At 37.5% G+C, this 17557-nt stretch overlaps 1 protein-coding gene across 2 annotated transcripts in view; it reads left to right on the top strand.

Annotated features, from left to right (window-relative positions):
* LOC117416566 (BMP/retinoic acid-inducible neural-specific protein 3-like) overlaps nt 1–17557 on the top strand; it is a 47548-nt gene that overhangs the window by 14962 nt on the left and 15029 nt on the right. The window contains exons 2-6 of one of the 2 annotated variants that reach the window (XM_034027732.3): nt 3505–3551; nt 5262–5577; nt 10681–10871; nt 14233–14414; nt 16238–16343. In XM_034027732.3, the coding sequence (XP_033883623.1) occupies nt 5312–5577; nt 10681–10871; nt 14233–14414; nt 16238–16343 (745 nt within the window). In that variant the 5' untranslated portion in view covers nt 3505–3551; nt 5262–5311. The remainder of the gene's footprint in view (nt 1–3504; nt 3552–5261; nt 5578–10680; nt 10872–14232; nt 14415–16237; nt 16344–17557) is intronic. The other variant, XM_034027731.3, reaches the window with a different exon arrangement.

The raw sequence follows: 17557 nt of genomic DNA, 5'->3' as shown, positions 1-17557 counted from the left end.
CTCATCATTGTTTTATTGTCTACCTGGATAATAAGCATAGGACATAAGCTTGGAATCGAATATGAATATAACATGTTATGTTATGTTATACCTTTCCTAATAAGTGAAGCATTTTTTATCTATTCTGTGAATACATGATGATTAGGAGCAAAAAATATATATATATATATATGTTTTTTTTTGCTTGTTTGTTTTCTGCACTCCTCTTTTATTTGGTGCACAATGAGGCCTGTGGAAGTAATAGGAGAATAGATGTAAAACATTAGTTTTGGAGAAAAGCAGTGGATACGTCTGACTGATTGATAATGCTCATCATTTCAAAAATAACTATAACTTCCCCACATTACTTATGTTTAGATACCAATATTTATATTGTTAGTTACATTTGAATGGGTTGAGTTTAAGGGTTAAATATAAAAATCTTTACATTATTTCAAAGAGTGAGCCACGATAATTTGTTCAATAATGCATATCAATCCAACTGCTCCAAATGTATATTACTGTGTGGGATGTATACTAATAACTGCCATCATCTTTTGTCACTATTATCCAACCTAATTGTGTCGTGAAGAAGCTTTACTTTCTCCTGTGCTAATTTCTTCTCAACAGTTTGAGAGGTTGGTTCTGCACTGCAAATTGTACGTTATCTGTATAATTATATTGCACATGACTGCTGGGCAATAAAACATAATAACACAATGTGAAGAGAAATTAACACAAAATTGTATTTTGACTTTGGTATGAAATACATTGTACACAGATATCATAGACGTATGAGGAAATAATACAATTTAATCATATTATACACACTTTTTAAAATCCAACTTGACTCCAGGTGTTAGAAAACAGAAAACAGAAAATATGGAAAAAACATAATCACATTTAGCACAGAATTTTACCTCCCAATATAAGGAAGTGTTGTGTAGAATATAAGTATTGACGAGCTGTTTTCGAAGGCAGAGGCTTCTGAATTAAGACCAAACAGCAACCAGCTTTTTCAGAGATCTTCAGAAAATGGACCAAACAGCTTGTGTTACCAAGAGGAATGATACTTGACTGTAGTCTTGCCTCGACTTTTATAGAACTTTTCCTCCACTTTGTGTGTCAGAACACTTAATTAAGTTTGTCTGTTTTGGCAACTCTTTAAGTGAATAATGTATTTAAAAAGGAGTTTAAAGGAACTCCTTTAAAATAAATTGATTATGACCTTGTGTTTTCTACCTTTCTAATTTCTAAAATATGTGCGGTAATCTTCAAACTGATAACATATTTTCCAGTACCATAAAGTTCTTATTACTTATTAAGATATATATATATATATATATATATATATATATATATATATATATATATATATATAGAGAGAGAGAGAGAGAGAGAGAGAGAGAGAGAGAGAGAGAGAGAGAGAGATGTTTTTAATATATAACACCAGCTCTGTTTAATTATTCCAGCCTTGGTCTAAAATATATTTCCTTCTTAACAGTAAAAAACCACTTCTCAGTATGTTTTAATAAACTTGTTCATTTTCATTTAGCAGTCTGTTTAACAAACTTGGCTTCTCTCTACCTAAAAAATCCCCTGCTTCAACAGACCCTGACAAACAATAGATAAGAATTCGAAGAGGCCCGCTTTCTAACCAGAGTTACTTTAATTAATAAGAAACTTCGACTGTAAGCACTTTGCCAAATCCATTGCATGAAGTCTTGCCTTGGCCGGATTTAAGAAACTGCTCGGACCGGTATCTCTACAGATAAGAAGATGTCCACATCTTAATTTCAAGCAACTACCAAGCTTTCATTAATTTTATAGATAGGTAATGAGAGTAAGATCATTTTTTTTGTTTTCTTGTACTATGCAGTACTTCTCGTTAGTGAAATATAACAGTTTATTCAGAGCAACAATCTTGAATTGAAGACAGTGTCTAACCAGCAAAATCTCGCTTTGAATGCCACAATCCATTTTTTCCCTATCTCCGAAGGTCTAATGCTGCCTCACTCATACAGGCAAAAACTGAGAGGCCTTTTCAGTAAGTTTACTGAAAAGAGCTAGTAGCTTCATGCAACTACCAATGGTTTTTAATTAGGTCACAGTTTATACTAAATTGTCTCATTTTAGACTTAACAGGTTTTCTGTTATAAGACTTCTGTTTTCTATTACAGTAAAACCTTTACACTTACATTGTGATTTAATTAGATTTGAATACCTGTGTTTAGCTTAAAGACTGCTTCCAAATCAAGTTTACCTCTTTTTTTCTAAATAAGAAACATGACTGTCAACACATTCTCAAGCCAATTAAATCAGATGCTCATTTCTGCCTTTAGAGTCTTCCTGTAAAAAGACTTCTATTTTTATTACAGTAAACATTAAATCAGAATGCTTATAAAAGCTTCTGTGTTTAGTTTAAAAAGATTTTTCCCAACTAAAGTTTTTCTACTTCTACTTCTAACGGAATTTGAACTGTGAACACATTTCCAAGTTAATTAAATAAGGTCCTCATTTCTGCCTTTCCTCCCAAGGTTACAGGCCTTGGCACCAGTAATGCTCAGATAAGGGAGGCCCATGTCTTAAGTCTGGCCAGTTTCCAAGAAGTTTTTGCCTCTTCCTCTCAAGGTTAACACAGACAAACCTATTTCTAACAATATTTTAATTATATTTTAACATTGTTGCAGTTTCACAACTGTTCAATTTGTATCCCAAAGATCAGCCTGCTTCCAGCAGGAGTGACAGTCTTGGGTCAGGTTCTGCTCTCAGTGAGTCTGTCAAAGCCACCACTTGATCCTTTATCCATTTCTGCACATCACAGGTGTGGGTGCTTGTCTTTAAAAGCCTGATACCTGCAAAAAACTTAAACCTTGTTAGCCGGGCTCCCATCTTTGCATTTTCATGCCCATCATCAGTGGGAAAACTTCAATGAAACTAAGATGGTTCTATCAAAGAGCCATGCATCTCTGCCGCATATACCTTTCACTCATAAAGGTGCTTTCCTTTGGGAGTTATGTTATTATGTAGCTATGATTGAGGTAAATAGCTACAGGGACAGTAAATAAATCATCAGATCTGAGCAGACTGGCTGTTGTGCTGAACAAATAATTCATATAGTGTTTATCATTAGTGAATCAGAAAATGCCATGAAAGCTCTAGAAACAATACATGGCTCACAGTTTGGTTTAAGTAAGTATACCCAATTCATTATCTATTCTGTTCTCGAAACATGTTTTCTTTTTTTTAACCCTCACACTATTGTAAGTTAACAGGATTTGTTCCTCTGGTCAGGCTGATAAACAAGTGTTCTGTTGCAAATCAGACAGAGGGCACTAGGTGGCAGTGCTTCATCTATCTTGCAGGGGCACTTATAACAAGAGGACAGAATGCTCATTGAATGCATTTTCAGCTTACTCTTTTGCAGTAAGGACAATTAACCTACTTACCGGTACGTCTAAGCAGTCAACTCTCTGCAGTCAGAAACTTGCTTTCTTTTGTTCATTCTTTTTTTCTTTCTTTTAGTGGTCCATAAATTACAATGAGACTGACAACAACCATGCACAGTGCTGGTAGGTCTTTTATACCATACAGTCCAAGCCTGTACCAGAGTTCTCCACTGTGCCCTATAATTCTTTTTCTACCTCATTTGAAGGGCATTTTTGCAAATGAGATGTTCACCTCAATGAGTTCACTTACATAAACAACTTCAATATGGAAAATTAAGAAAAAGGCAATGAACTGAAGTGTTATAGTTCCAGCTGTTTCAGAAAATGCCTCTTTACCCCTGGTGCTGTGCATGCATTTTGTTTCTAGCTTGCAGCGGAATGAGCAAATTATAAAACTCGGTGCACTGAGACATGGGATGGGAATGAAAAAGAGCAGAGCAGGGAGAGAGGCAGACAGAGCACTAAAGAAAGCAAGTGTGGGAGGGCATGAAACTGAGACAGGGAGTGGGAGTGAGAAGGAGAAAGGAGGGTGAGAAGAAACATTGCTGCCAAGTGTATGCTATAATTATATTTTTTTATTCCAAATGTCAGTTAGAATGTAGAGTGCCGGCCACTTAAAAAAAAAAAAATACTTATTTAAGGTATCCTTGTGAGGCCTTGCAATATTGGAAATACAATCTGCATTATGAGGCAGTTCTATTTTTAATCAGTAACTAGTGAAACAAGAAAAACAAAAAAATTGTATTCCAAAGTGAGATTTACGTAGTCATTAAAAAGTGTGTTCTCAACCAGTGTGATGCCGAGTTGCTATCGAGCACCTCCAGGAAATCAATTGAACATCTCCAGACCAACCTTCTGCTCTAATTTATTAGCATTTCATATTGCAAGCATACAGGAATACAGTCATTTGGTGTGTTTAATAAGGCTAACAACATTAAAACATTATTAATCTTTGCAACTTCCAACCACCTCTCTAATACGTCTGGCTTTCATCCAACTACAGTAGAAATAACTGTTAAATTAATCTTGAGGCTGTAAAAGTGTGTGAGTTTAAGAAATCAGACATATTTTTGTTGTCTCAAGTTTCCTGAATCCTTAAACTCTAGCCCCTGTGCAATCTTCTATTTAAAGAACAGCAGTAATGTTCAATAGGCTGAATCCCTCTGTGCATGTATTTTTGGAGCTTATGGTCTGAAAAAAGCTGTTGATTGAGTGAGTGTCAGTTAAAACTAGAATGCATTCTAACATCATTTCAGGCAGGAATGTAATAAGATGTGTGGGAATTGTAGATAGCCCCCAAAAGCATCACTACATCCTTGATGTGTGACTGTGAAATGCAGGTCAATTAATCCACGTGTCCAGAGCTTTAGCTGATACAGGCTTCATATTTCTTTTACTATGCAGTACTGTTAGATAAGGAAGATGTGCACCCATTATATCCTACTCATTTCAGCTTAGTAATGTTTGGAATTAAAAGGAATAATAGTGAGCAACTTCTTTGGTCAAGTTAGGACTTCACCTTAGAGTACCTTAATGCCAGGAAAGCAAGTTCATGGGAAATGTGTAAAACTGAGGAAATAATAGAAAAAATATTAATAGATTAGAAATTATCCCAAAAAATGTGAAAACCATAAACATCTAAATAGAGGAACATTCACATATTATTCACATGCTTGCAACGTTAAAGGAATTATAGATAGCAGTATATGCAAGTCAAAGACCAGGTGATACTGGTGGTCATTGTAAAACATAATCTTTGGACAGCGAAATAGGTTTCATCTATGATCACAAGGTGATCTTATGTTGTATCTCCCCTTCTTCTTTGCTCTTCAGGTCCTGAGAGATTACAAGAAGAATGCTGGTCCCGGGTGCACTAGGGCAGGATGCAGTTGTGTTGGCAGTGCTCGTCAGCTGCTAGATGGTTGTCGTTGATGCTGCTATGGCAGTGGGCAGTGCTGGGTCATCTCGGCTGGTTTTTGGTTCTTGCTGCTGCTCCGGATCAGCATGCCACCTCCACAGATGCTGCCAGGGTGGACGGGCACCTGGACTGGCTCCTCTTTGACAGGGGACCTTTTCACCGCTCCCCAGAGTATACCGACTTTAAGGAGAGGTTCCAACAGGGCTTCACCACCAGATACAAGATCTACAGGTGAGATAAACTCAGCAAATTATTTTGTATTTTTTTCCTTATACATAATTTGCTTATACTTTTCCTGGTTGTGTAAATGTGTTGCCTATATGTTGTTATATGTATTGGGTTTTTATGGGTTGTTTTTTTTTCTAAAAAGCGATAAATGAGATTAGGCAAACAAAACAAAACAAACCATCCCAGTTGGGTTTCTAGCTGTATGTTTGGGCCATCTGGTACATTCTGGAAACTGTCCTTGTCATAGGTACATTTCCATTGGAAAATAGTTTTGGATTACACTCAGCTGAAATGATGATGAAAAAAACAGAGCTTCACAAAAATGAAAATGCAGTGGGTGCAGGCATCACATGAAAAGTTGGGGGAGGAGAAGTTTTTTTCTCAAAATCTGAATGAATGCATTGCTCCTATTCTTATCATCTTCCATCTCTAAAGCTAAAACATGTTTGGCCCTTTGCTGTACAATCTACTAAATTTCCATGAAAACACCAGAAGCAAGGATATCAATTAGGGACTTAGTTGAGGATCTCCTGTCAAGAAGGTCATACAGAAACTCGGTTCTTAACCAATTCAAGCAACTTGATTAGTATGAAAATGACTACTTAACCATGGTGCCCTGTGACTTAAACTAGTCTGGAAGGTCTTATAATGCCCCTTTTTAATGTCTTGTGTTACAAGATGTGTTTTTCTGGTGCAATGGGACAAAATAATTTAAAACAGAGTGGTGTAATCTATAAAACAGAAGACACTGACAAAAGCACTTGTCATAAAATTGTCTGGGTAATTTTAGAATTTCTATTACAATTTACAGCGAGACTAAACCGCTAATTCTCATGCCTGCCATTCTCCAATGCCTCAAAACATTGTCCCAGCAGGAAATACTATTTTGTGCATCTCAGAAACCGCTAGTGGAAGCCTTGTAGGCACTGAAGCAAAGAGATAAAACAGATGTATAGACCTTGTGAAGATTAAACACCACTGATCCTCACATGCTGATATCTAAATATGTTTTATGAGAATCCACAATAGACCTGTATGCATTGATAAAATACTTCTTTCAAATCCACAATGTATCCCTTGTGGCAGGTTAATGTTGTTAGAGGTGTCTGAGGTCCAATTAAAAAAACACCAAACTGTGATATTTATGGCACAAGTTATATGCATTAAGTTATTATAAAATAATTGTATGAAGATTTCCTATCATATCGAACTTTACAGTTATCTTCTTGGGACTTTATTTGAGAGTTCTTACATGTCTAGTGAATATAAAAAAAAGCAAGGAAGCAGATTAGTGTGTATATTAGGGTCACTTGAATTGATGTTCTGAACTGCAGAATAAGCTATAGTTATCCTGTATTTCATGGGGAAGCAATAGCGTGTTATACAAGGTTGATTTAAAGTCTATTTCAAGGTTTTAAAATACAGTAAATCTTTGATAAATAAAGTTAAGTGATATCTCTGATAATATTGGGTATATAAGTGGGACACTGTTCAGATTAAGTAGACTCATGCTATAAACTGGTTTTATGTAATGGGTTTGTTTAGACCTGCTAATCATCAGTACAATTAGTGATTTTGACTTTCTCGCATAATGAAAACAGAATCACCGGTATTAGAATCTGTACAATTTGGAATAAGTTAAGGGTCCCTTAGCCACAGTTTACAAAATAGATTTCATATTGTTAACAGTACCTTACAAGCCTAAAATATTAGACGTCCATTTTCTACAAATCCAAACAATATGTTGAAAAAGGGACCATTGCACAACAATGAAAGCCAAAGCAGCACAATAATACAAACCAAACCATTAATGTAGGAAGGGTCCCTCCAAATGCGGGTCAGATGAACCCCGCTAGCTGGCCGCAGATACCTCTAAAAACTAGGAAACTAGTGTGACTAATCAGAATAACCAAGAGATTCACATAGCACTTCCAGTGTAAGTCATTATGAGATTGTATTTGAGGTCATATGATTTTGAAGACATCATTTAAAATCATTAAAATAATTTAAAAGTAGCCTTTTGTTGTTGCTATTGTTAACAGCTTGACATGTGAGCCAGAAAGGTGTATTACCTCTTTGTCTAAAGGTATTTCAGAGAAAGCTTCATTGTCTGAAATACAGATTGTTACCTTTTCTTCTTTTCCCTTTCAGCAGTTCTTGTTATTGCTTTATTATTGAGCGGCTTGCACTCAGTGCTGACGCAGGACCCCTTGCCTTTTTGTTTCTTAATCTCCCTACACGCAGCTGACATTTGGCACCCCTCACTGCACAGTAAATTCTGGAATAGGCAAGTAGAAACCAGCATGATAGAGTGAGCGACTGCATAGTCTCAGCAGACAGGGAAGGAGAGAATGCCGGCTCTGGCAATTTAAGTTGCAAACATTTTCTTTATTTTTTTTCACTGTTCAAATTGTCCACCTAAGCCCCATAGTCATCCACAGCAGCAAAAGAAAAATGCGTCAGCAAGAAGTTTTATTAGAAAAGCTTTCTGTTTTTATTTACACAGTAAACATGTAATACTAGAGCATTTTCCTTTGTTGATTTTTTTTTTTTTTAATGGTTGCTGTTTATTGAATTACCCTGTGAAAAATTATTTTATTTTTCTGTTGCTCTGACTTTTCTTTGGGCAATGCTTTTTGTGCATTTAATAAGTAGAGATGTAAGAGCTGTTAAAAATACTATAATATTTCCACAGAATGTGTCTTTCCAAATTAAAAGCTTCCTAACTTGAATGCATTACCCAATTATAAATACCTCCTTTACAAATGAAAGCTCAATGCAGAACAGCATGAAAATAAGAAGCAAAACAAACCAAAAAAAAATACAGGATTATGTTTGGAGAGCAGTAGTCCCTGGTGATTTTTTTGGCTTCTCTGGTAAGATATGTTCTATACATTCACATAGAAAATGTTAAAAAAAAGTTTTTGTTAGTCAGCAATATATATCAGAACCATGTATGCTTTACATCTTTCAGTTTCTCTGCAAGTTTGATGTGGTTTTGAGTACCTGTTTATTTAACACAGACTGCACTGAAATGAATGTAGATATTGGGTTAAGCCATTAACTTTATGGTTTTACTGTTGCTTTTTTGTTTTGGTTGGTTGGTGTTAGGTGAACAATGATGGTGTCATCGACCTGATAAACTTGTATTATAGAACGATTTTAATTTCTTATTAGTTTTCTTTCTGTTGAAACCCCTCTAAAAGTACACCACTGTTGATCCGCATTTATGAGTCAACCAATGCCCCTTTCAGAGGAAATATTTAACTGTGTCTAGTTTGGACAAATGAATTAGACACAGGGTTAAAATTGAAGGATGGCAGAAAATGTTTTTTGGGGCACCTTATAAACATGGACCAACATGGTTACAATCAGTCTGTTACTGTACCTAACGTACAGTATTATAAAATAAAGGGTTAACTGCGGTGGTTCTGAAGGTAATAATGAGTAGGAACATTAATGTCAAAACCTAGCCACAAAAAAAACAACACAATGTTACAATGTGTAACATTCCTGTGCAAACTACATTTTTAAAGGTTCTGTTTAAATTATTTAACTATACAGTATGAAAGCAGAACCTGTTCTTATTCTGAATATTTTTACTGGGTAAGGTTGCAATATATAAGGAGGTATTGTGCTGCTGGTTAGGCAAAAGACTGTGAACCCCTAGATCCTTGGCCTGAATTCTGGCTTAGCCACTTTCTGAAAGGAGAAAAAACACTCACCACTGAATTTACAAAACAACAAAATAAACAACTTTAGTCAACACATTTGGAATAAACTGTTGCAGTGTTAAAATTTACCTCTACATTATTAATCGTTATTTGTTCAAATGATTCAAAATTCAAAAACTAGTGCTACTTGTCTGTAAAATCACTCCACTATATCAATTGTTAATAGTTGTTCATAATGTAATTTTGTTTCTCCAACTTAGTATCTCCTGGTGATACTAAACATTTATTGCATGATTTTTAATGGGGGAATCAAAACTAAATATTCAGTAAACATCAACAGCAATTGTAGTTTACCTCCTGTGTCTACAGCAGCATACACAGATTAATGACGGTATGCATTAAACCAGAGCACATTATCAGAAATATAAGATCCCTGATGAAGGGGGGCTTAATGGAGCTATTGTATCGGAATTAGACAATTCCCAGAGTAAAGGACTTAAATGCACTGATACACAGCTTTTATCTGTCTCGCTTTCATTTTATAAGGGTAAGTGCAGACTGCTTTTATAAAGAGCTTACAATGCGACTGCCACTGCCTGAGGTTATCTGCATTGGCTAACAAACACAGGAGCTTAAAACAGAAAAGGTGCCTGAGCAATGCAGCTGTCCAGGTATCCGAAGTGGAGAAGCATGTTTTATAATGCATGCATATTGAAACCCTGCATAGCTCCAGGTTGCATCATCTTGCATTTAAGCGCTTTAATTATGCCCATCCATCATCATTAGCGGCCGACGGGACATCCTCTGCTTGTTCAACTTCTAATTAACTTAATAAAACCATCTTGAAAAGGCCAGACAATAGCTACAGGTCATTTGAAAAAATGAAAGCATGTGCAACCTTTTTTTTTTTCTAAGTGCGTGGAGTCCATTTCAGAAGCCTTCCGCCTGGTTGTATTTCATGCTTGCCTGACCATTCCACTCACATCAGTTTACTAATGATCAAGTGATGGTTGTTAGAGGTTTTGGTCTCTTCTGATTTGGCTTGGTTTGGAGGTCCTGATCTTCATTCATTTACTGTGTTGTCGATAAAGAGTAATAATGAAAGTAATTATTTGATTTTCATAGTTCTGTTAATTGGGAGGGAAGGGCCCTTCAGCATATTTGTCAAAGATTGTTACTCCAAATGCTTTATTAAACATCTATTACAATTCTCACACTAACTAAATATATTATAATAAATGTATCTATTCAGATTTTTTCAAGGGGGTTCCTGTTAAATAACCATGGCTATGGTAAATCTACTTTACTCTCACTCTGTGACACACCTACTGAAACAACCAACTGATATGGTTTTATAGCTTTCCATAAGGATGCAACACATCTTTGAATAAAAGGTTCATAAACACGTGACAGAACGTATGTTTTATTGCAGAGAGTTCAGCCACTGGAAAGTGAACAATTTGGCTGCAGAACGGCGGGACTATTTTAAGGCACCCTTACCCCTGACCCCCGAGTTCATTCGTAACCTGAGACTGCTGGGACGCCGGCCCAGTCTGCAGCAGATCAATGAAAACCTGATCAGGAAATACGGGACCCACTTTCTGGTGTCTGCTATACTAGGAGGTAAGCACAGCGCATTTGTTTCTATTCCTTGAGCTTGTGTGCCCATCAGCTGTACAGTACTGGTGTGTGTAAACTTAATTACTTACCATCCCTTGAAAGCAGTAATTGGTTACTACATGATCAATCGGTGAGAGATAATGGGAAGAACTATGAACTAGATAGTTTATCTCACTTGAACTTTTATCTGGTCGATTTTGGCACACACAGACACATTTTTTAATCAATCTATTTATCTACCTGTTTATCTTTAACAGGTTGATTATTATTTGATGTTTTAGCGTAAATTATGTATCTGTGTCTTGATTAACTCTTTACATTTTCTCTCACAGATTGATCTTGTACAGATATAGGACCTCCTTGTCCTAACTGGGGAGTGGGGACACAATAAATCTGTAATGTCAATACTGGACGATGCTTCATCATATCTAATGAATGCTTGGTTTTATAGGCGAGTGCACGATAGTCACATGCAGCGTCTACAATCACTTTAGATTATAGCTGCACTTTAACCCATGTTTCATTCAGGATAACACTATGTAACACAATTTTTGTTCCTGGGTAGTAAGTGTTATTTCCTAATTGCTTATGCCTCAAAAGTATAGAAAATGGCTATTATTCCCCACAAACTTTGCTTTTGTGACCAGAACAGTGATATTTTGAAATGTACCTATTTTCAATGAGAAAACGGGCCAATTTGTGTCTTTTCGTTCACATAAAGTCAGAAAAAAACAACATACGAATCCAAATTAACATGTATTTATACTAAAGTAATACAAAAATGACTACAAAAGATTTAGAAGTGAGTAGTTTTTCGAGATTTACGATTATACTGTAAATCACTTTCACGAATCAGCCCCCAAATGTAGTCTCCCATCATGTTCTCGTTATACTGTCCTTGGTAGCGGGGTTCAAAGTCCAGTATATCCTGGTGGAAGCGCTCGCCTTGCTCCTCCGAGTACGCTCCCATGTTCTCCTTGAATTTATCAAGATGAGCATCAAGGATATGGACATTGAGGGACATCCTACAGCCCATTGTGCCGTAGTTCTTCACCAGAGTCTCAACCAGCTCCACATAGTTTTTGGCCTTGTGATTGCCCAGGAAGCCCCGAACCACTGCGACAAAGCTGTTCCAAGCCGCTTTCTCCTTACTAGTGAGCTTCTTGGGGAATTCATTGCACTCCAGGATCTTCTTTATCTGTGGTCCGACGAAGACACTGGCTTTGACCTTTGCTTCAGACAGCTTAGGGAAGAAGTCTTGAAGGTACTTGAAGGCTGCCGACTCCTTATCTAGAGCTCTGACAAATTGTTTCATAAGGCCCAATTTGATGTGCAGTGGTGGCATCAGCACCTGCCGGGGGTCCACCAATGGCTCCCACTTGACGTTGTTCCTCCCCACAGAGAACTCGGCCCGCTGTGGCCAGTCCCGCCTCACACATCTTAGCAGATGCTTCCACTGAGTACTTTTTCGCTCTTGTCTTGATAAATTGGCCGCAGACATAGCAAAATGCGGCTGCTGGATGCTTGCAGCCTCTTGATGCCATCTCAGAAAAATGCAGATATGTATCCACTTAGGCAGCTGGAACTAAACTGAACTGGTGGGCTTAAGGCCCCTGTATTTATACTACTATTTATATTACTGGAAAGTTCTAGAAGTTACTCCAAGTTTACTCAGCACTGAATCTATCTGGAATGTTCTGGAAAATAGGTAAATTTCAAAATATCACTGTCCTGGTCACAAAAGCAAAGTTTGTGGGGAATAATAGCCATTTTCTATACTTTTGAGGCATAAGCAATTAGGAAATAACACTTACTACCCAGGAACAAAAAAAAATAAAAATTTGTTACACGGTGTAATTATTTGAATAGTACAAAAGGCAAACATGTTTATGATAAAAATGTAAACATCATCATCATATAGCATGCTTGTCTTTCTGTACATTATTATTTCAAGCTTGTGTCTGTGTTTTAAGCTCATGCCATAAAACAAAGGAAGATTGTTGTGCCATTAAGATGCACGATTAGACAATCTCCCTGGCTGTACCGCTCTTAATGCACAAAGGAGCTGAAGGTTTTATTTTATCTTACTTCATTTTTATAAAGTTTTACTTCCTTTCTGTTCCACTCTAGTGGGTTTTCAGCCTTCATAGGCTCACAGGATTTAAAAGGCTTTACTGACTGCATTTTAAAAATCCTTACTTCTTTGCAGAGTTTGCTATTCCTTTCTTTTAGCTGTGAAATGCACACCCTGATGCCATTGTTTCATTAACACACATTATGGGCTTTATGATATATCTGTGAGACATTGTTATATTTTTTAATTAACTGTCATTTTGGCTCTGTGATGGAGTTATAGTGCTGCAAATTGACTTTTAGAGAAAATTGTGTTATTTTCAAAATACATTTAATTTTGAGCAATTTAAAAAATGAATGTGTGTGGTAGTTTAATGTAATATGTAATTTACTTTTCTAAAATACCTAACCTGACACAGTATCTATTACCCTGTGTTTTCTCATGATGTAATTTAATAATCTGTGTAGAAAGTGCAATGTATATTTTCTGCAGAAAGGTCCCGTCAATGTGAATAGCTAGGAATAATCTTGAAGCTGAAATCCCAGGGGGAAAAACAGAGGATTTGTGGCTGCCTGACCGAGGTCTCTGTGTCATTTACTTAACCTGTTATAACATAGAGCACCAAAAAAAGGACGCTTCATTCTAGTCACCTGCTTTCACTGTTTTACACTCAATACAGTATTGTGTTTCTGTTTTAATAATGGTATACCAACACCCCTGTTTCCAGGGCAACTCCCTCCACTTATTTTGCAAATATATTATGTTCATAAGTTTACAAAGGGATATCTAAATATGTTGATATTTAAAAAAAAAAAAAAAAAAAGACATGCAGTAAAAATGTTTTAAACTCCCTTCTCTATAGTATATTATTTGTGTTGTAAAGTGGAACAATACATGTACTGGTTGTACAAGTGCAATGAACAATATAAGAGATGCCATGCCTGGGTTATGGACAGTGCATCTACAGTATCCTTCCACTGAGAGGGGTTGAGACTAGTTTGCAGAGTACAACAAAGAAACCATACCTCGCTTGAGCAACCACTCTAAATCCTTATGAACAAGACCAGTGTCTCAACCTACTGTACTACATTTCTTACAAAGTTTTATTGTTTGGAAGAGTAATGATTCCTGATTCCTTTTTCCAACGTTTGACAGTGAATTATGAAGACCACAGATACTGTTTTATTACTTGGTAAAGCAGTGTAAATAAGAGATATGAAGTTAACACGACATATAATGTGTGTTATTACTCACAATCCCCACTTCCTAATGTTTAAATTATGTTTGTAGGAGAAGAATCACTTACTATATTTTTGGACAAGCAGAAGTTGAGCAAAAAAGCAGAAGGCAATGGCAACAGTTCAGCAGCAACTCTGGAGACACTGCATCAGCTGGCAGCCTCTTATTTTATTGACAGGGAGAGTACACTAAGAAGACTGCACCATCTCCAGATAGCAACCTCCGCCATCAAGGTACTTTAAGTCTCCTAACCACACTGTCTATAAACCATTCTCTATCTGGTAAGCTGTCACTGTCAGGTTAACTTTAACTCAATGTACAGAGCTTTACTTTGGCACCAGCAGGATCAGATATGATCCTGTGGCTCAATTAGCTTCTCCTGACACTTTTAAACCAGTTTCTTCAAAATAAAATCATGGAAAACATTTGTTTTTCTTTTCTGTACCACATAAAACAACCTGTGTGTGCAGTATACAATATTCAGGGAACATCTTTAACTATCTCTGTAATTACTACAATACAAACTGTATAACAGCTCAAAGCTCCTTTCTGAGGATACAATAGTTAAACCAACTTTAGACACGCAATGAGTTAAACCATGAAAGTTACTGTACTCCACTGAAACAGGTCAATAAAACCTGCTTCCATCTGAAGACAGAAATGTCAGTTCTCCACGGAAACTCTCTATACAAACACCATTTCATCTTCTCCATTGACAAGCACCATGTTCTAAAATGGAACTGCATTTACCCACATTTTGTAAGAAGTGAGTTCAGTTGAAAATGACAATTATGCAAATAAAAAATGTATTTGTTGCTCAGCAAAATCGCAGTAGCACATAGGCTTAAATAAAACTGTACAAATCAACTTCATCTGTCCATTTGCTAACCGCTCTATTTAGAGACAGCAGCTTCTGCTGCAAAGGTAACCTTAACCTTGTCTGCAAACAGTGCACAAATAACTGTCTATAACAAGGCTAACAGGCAACACTATATAAATAACATTGTCTGTCAAGTATATTGAACTCCATCAACAACTACTTGAAATTCTGCACCAGGATTCAAGTGATCTAAATTCTAACAGTTGGTAAAAACCTGATGTCTACAGACTGTGGGGTTGCCAGAAGGTAGGTTGCTATGTCAGTAATGGATCAGATCCCCAATGAATGAATGTCACTGTGATTCTCTGCCTCATCCTCAGGTGCAGGACATTATCCATTATATACAGAGCTGTATTTTCTTCTGAATTACAGCAGGTTTTGCATTACTGGGTTAAAAATAGATCACAACGTAAAGCTGTTGAAATATAAAGTGGTTAGGAATAAAAGCTTGCAAGAAGCAACCCACTCTAATTGTGCTCTGTTATGCTGTGTCTTTTTGCAGAGATAGGAAGGTGAAATATGTTTTGTGGGTGGTATTGAACTATAGAACTTAGACAGTTGTATGTGTTATTATATGACACGTGGGATCTCATTGCCTTTCACTTTCATATGGTATAGTTTGGATAAACAAATGTCCCAAAGGGTCCATGACCACAGCAGCCTGGTGCCAAGCCAAATAAATACTGGTTGATACTTCAATGACAGGTGACTTCTAGCCTCTCTGGTAGTGCAACTGTCAGGTGACCCAAGGAAGAGTGGTTGTTAGAGTTGAATTTACCTCAACTGTAGCTTTGCGTTTGCACAGCCATCTCCCTGTTCTAGTAAGACTTAAGTGTGAACCAGCTTTGACTGATTCAACTGAAGTCAGACTCAAAGCATACTACTACCCTTTTTTTTAATTAAAATCCAGGACCAAACCCTTACCATATAAATAGCTATATCTAAAGGGTGCATTAACTGTCCATCCAATCAGAAGACTGTGTTATTGCAACACCTGAAGGATGCACCGCACTTCAGATAGCTCTTTAAGGAGGTGGATTTAAAACCTAGAGCCTATGACATTTCTGTATTGACGAATTCCTTAAGAAAATCAATTGGTGTTCTTTCATGTAAAGTGTATCAGTGGAAAATAATGCAATGCTAATAAGTGATTTTAAATGCCTTCCTGCTTCCTAGGTAACAGAAACCAGGACTGGACCTCTAGGATGCAGTAACTATGACAGCCTGGATTCAGTCAGTTCAGTCTTAGTGCACAGTCCTGAAAACAAAATCAATTTACAAGGTAAGAAATCTTGTTCTCTCTCTCTCTCTCTCTCTCTCTCTCTCTCTCTCTCTCTCTCTCTCTCTCTCTCTCTCTCTCTATTTGGGGCATTTATTCAAGTACTCTATGGAAAATTCTTTAGAGTCAGCTTCTGTCTCTGGGGAACCAAATCAATAAATGCTGTACTTACAGCAAGAGGCATACAAGTGAATGTACTGAACAAGTTCTATTCAGAAAAGCGTCAAATTATTTCCAAGTTAACACATAATAAAGTGCAGATAAAAATATGTGCAATGACTTACCTTGGAAAAAAAAACAAAATACAACTGTCTGTATTTGATGGATAAATACGGATACAAATATCACACTCTGGTTTCTGTCTGAAATGGGTTTATTATTTTCTGGAAGCAGTCATAAAGAAGTGGGACAGATGGGGAGAGAGAGCGGAGGTTACAGCGGGAGGCGACAGTGGGGGTAGGTGGAGTAGGGAGAGAGGGGAGAGACAGAGAAAAAGAGATGAAATAGTGATTAGAGAGTTCCAGAGGGGTGACAGAGAGGGTGGAGGGGCAGCAGGCCCTGGAGAAGGTGAGGTCCAACTGACGGCCAGCTTTGTGGGTAGGAGGGGATGGAGAGAGAGAGAAGTTGAAGGAGAGGAAGGAATCCAGCAGAGTGGGTGGGGTTGGAGAGATGGATATTGAAATCACCTAACAGGACAGTTGGGGTAGACAGAGAAGGGAGGGAGGAGAGGAGATAGTCGAGTTCATCGAGAAAGTGAGCGAGAGGTCCAGGGGGACGGTACAGTACAGTTAGCAGGAGTTGACAGGGTGAGGAAGGTTGGGCGGCATGAAATTCAAAAGGTGTTAACAGAGAGTGAGGAGAAGTCAGAGGGGACAGAAAAGAGTACGGAGGGAGAGAGGAGAAGACCAGTCCCACCTCCCCATCCAGTGAGACGCGGACTATGGGACAGGATGTAGGGAGAGGACAGGGCAGCAGGAGTTACAGTGTTATTAGGAGAGAGTCAGGTTTCAGTGAGAGCAAGGAAATCGAGAGAGAGGTGGGAGGCAAAGGCAGAGATGAAATCAGCTTTGTTAGAGGAAGAGTGGCAGTTCCAGAGGGCACCAGAGAGAGTGCGGGAGGGGAGAGTGGGAAGGGGGAGAGGCAGAGGGATGAGGTTAGTAGGGTTAGGGGAGCAGCAGGGGAGAGAAGACAAGAGGACGGGAGCGAGAGGACAGAAT

The sequence above is a fragment of the Acipenser ruthenus genome, chromosome 12 (genome assembly GCF_902713425.1).
Source record: "Acipenser ruthenus chromosome 12, fAciRut3.2 maternal haplotype, whole genome shotgun sequence".
NCBI classification, from domain to species: Eukaryota; Metazoa; Chordata; class Actinopteri; order Acipenseriformes; family Acipenseridae; genus Acipenser; species Acipenser ruthenus.
The sequence above is the reverse complement of the archived record's forward strand: the minus strand, read 5'-3'. Positions and strand labels throughout refer to the sequence as shown.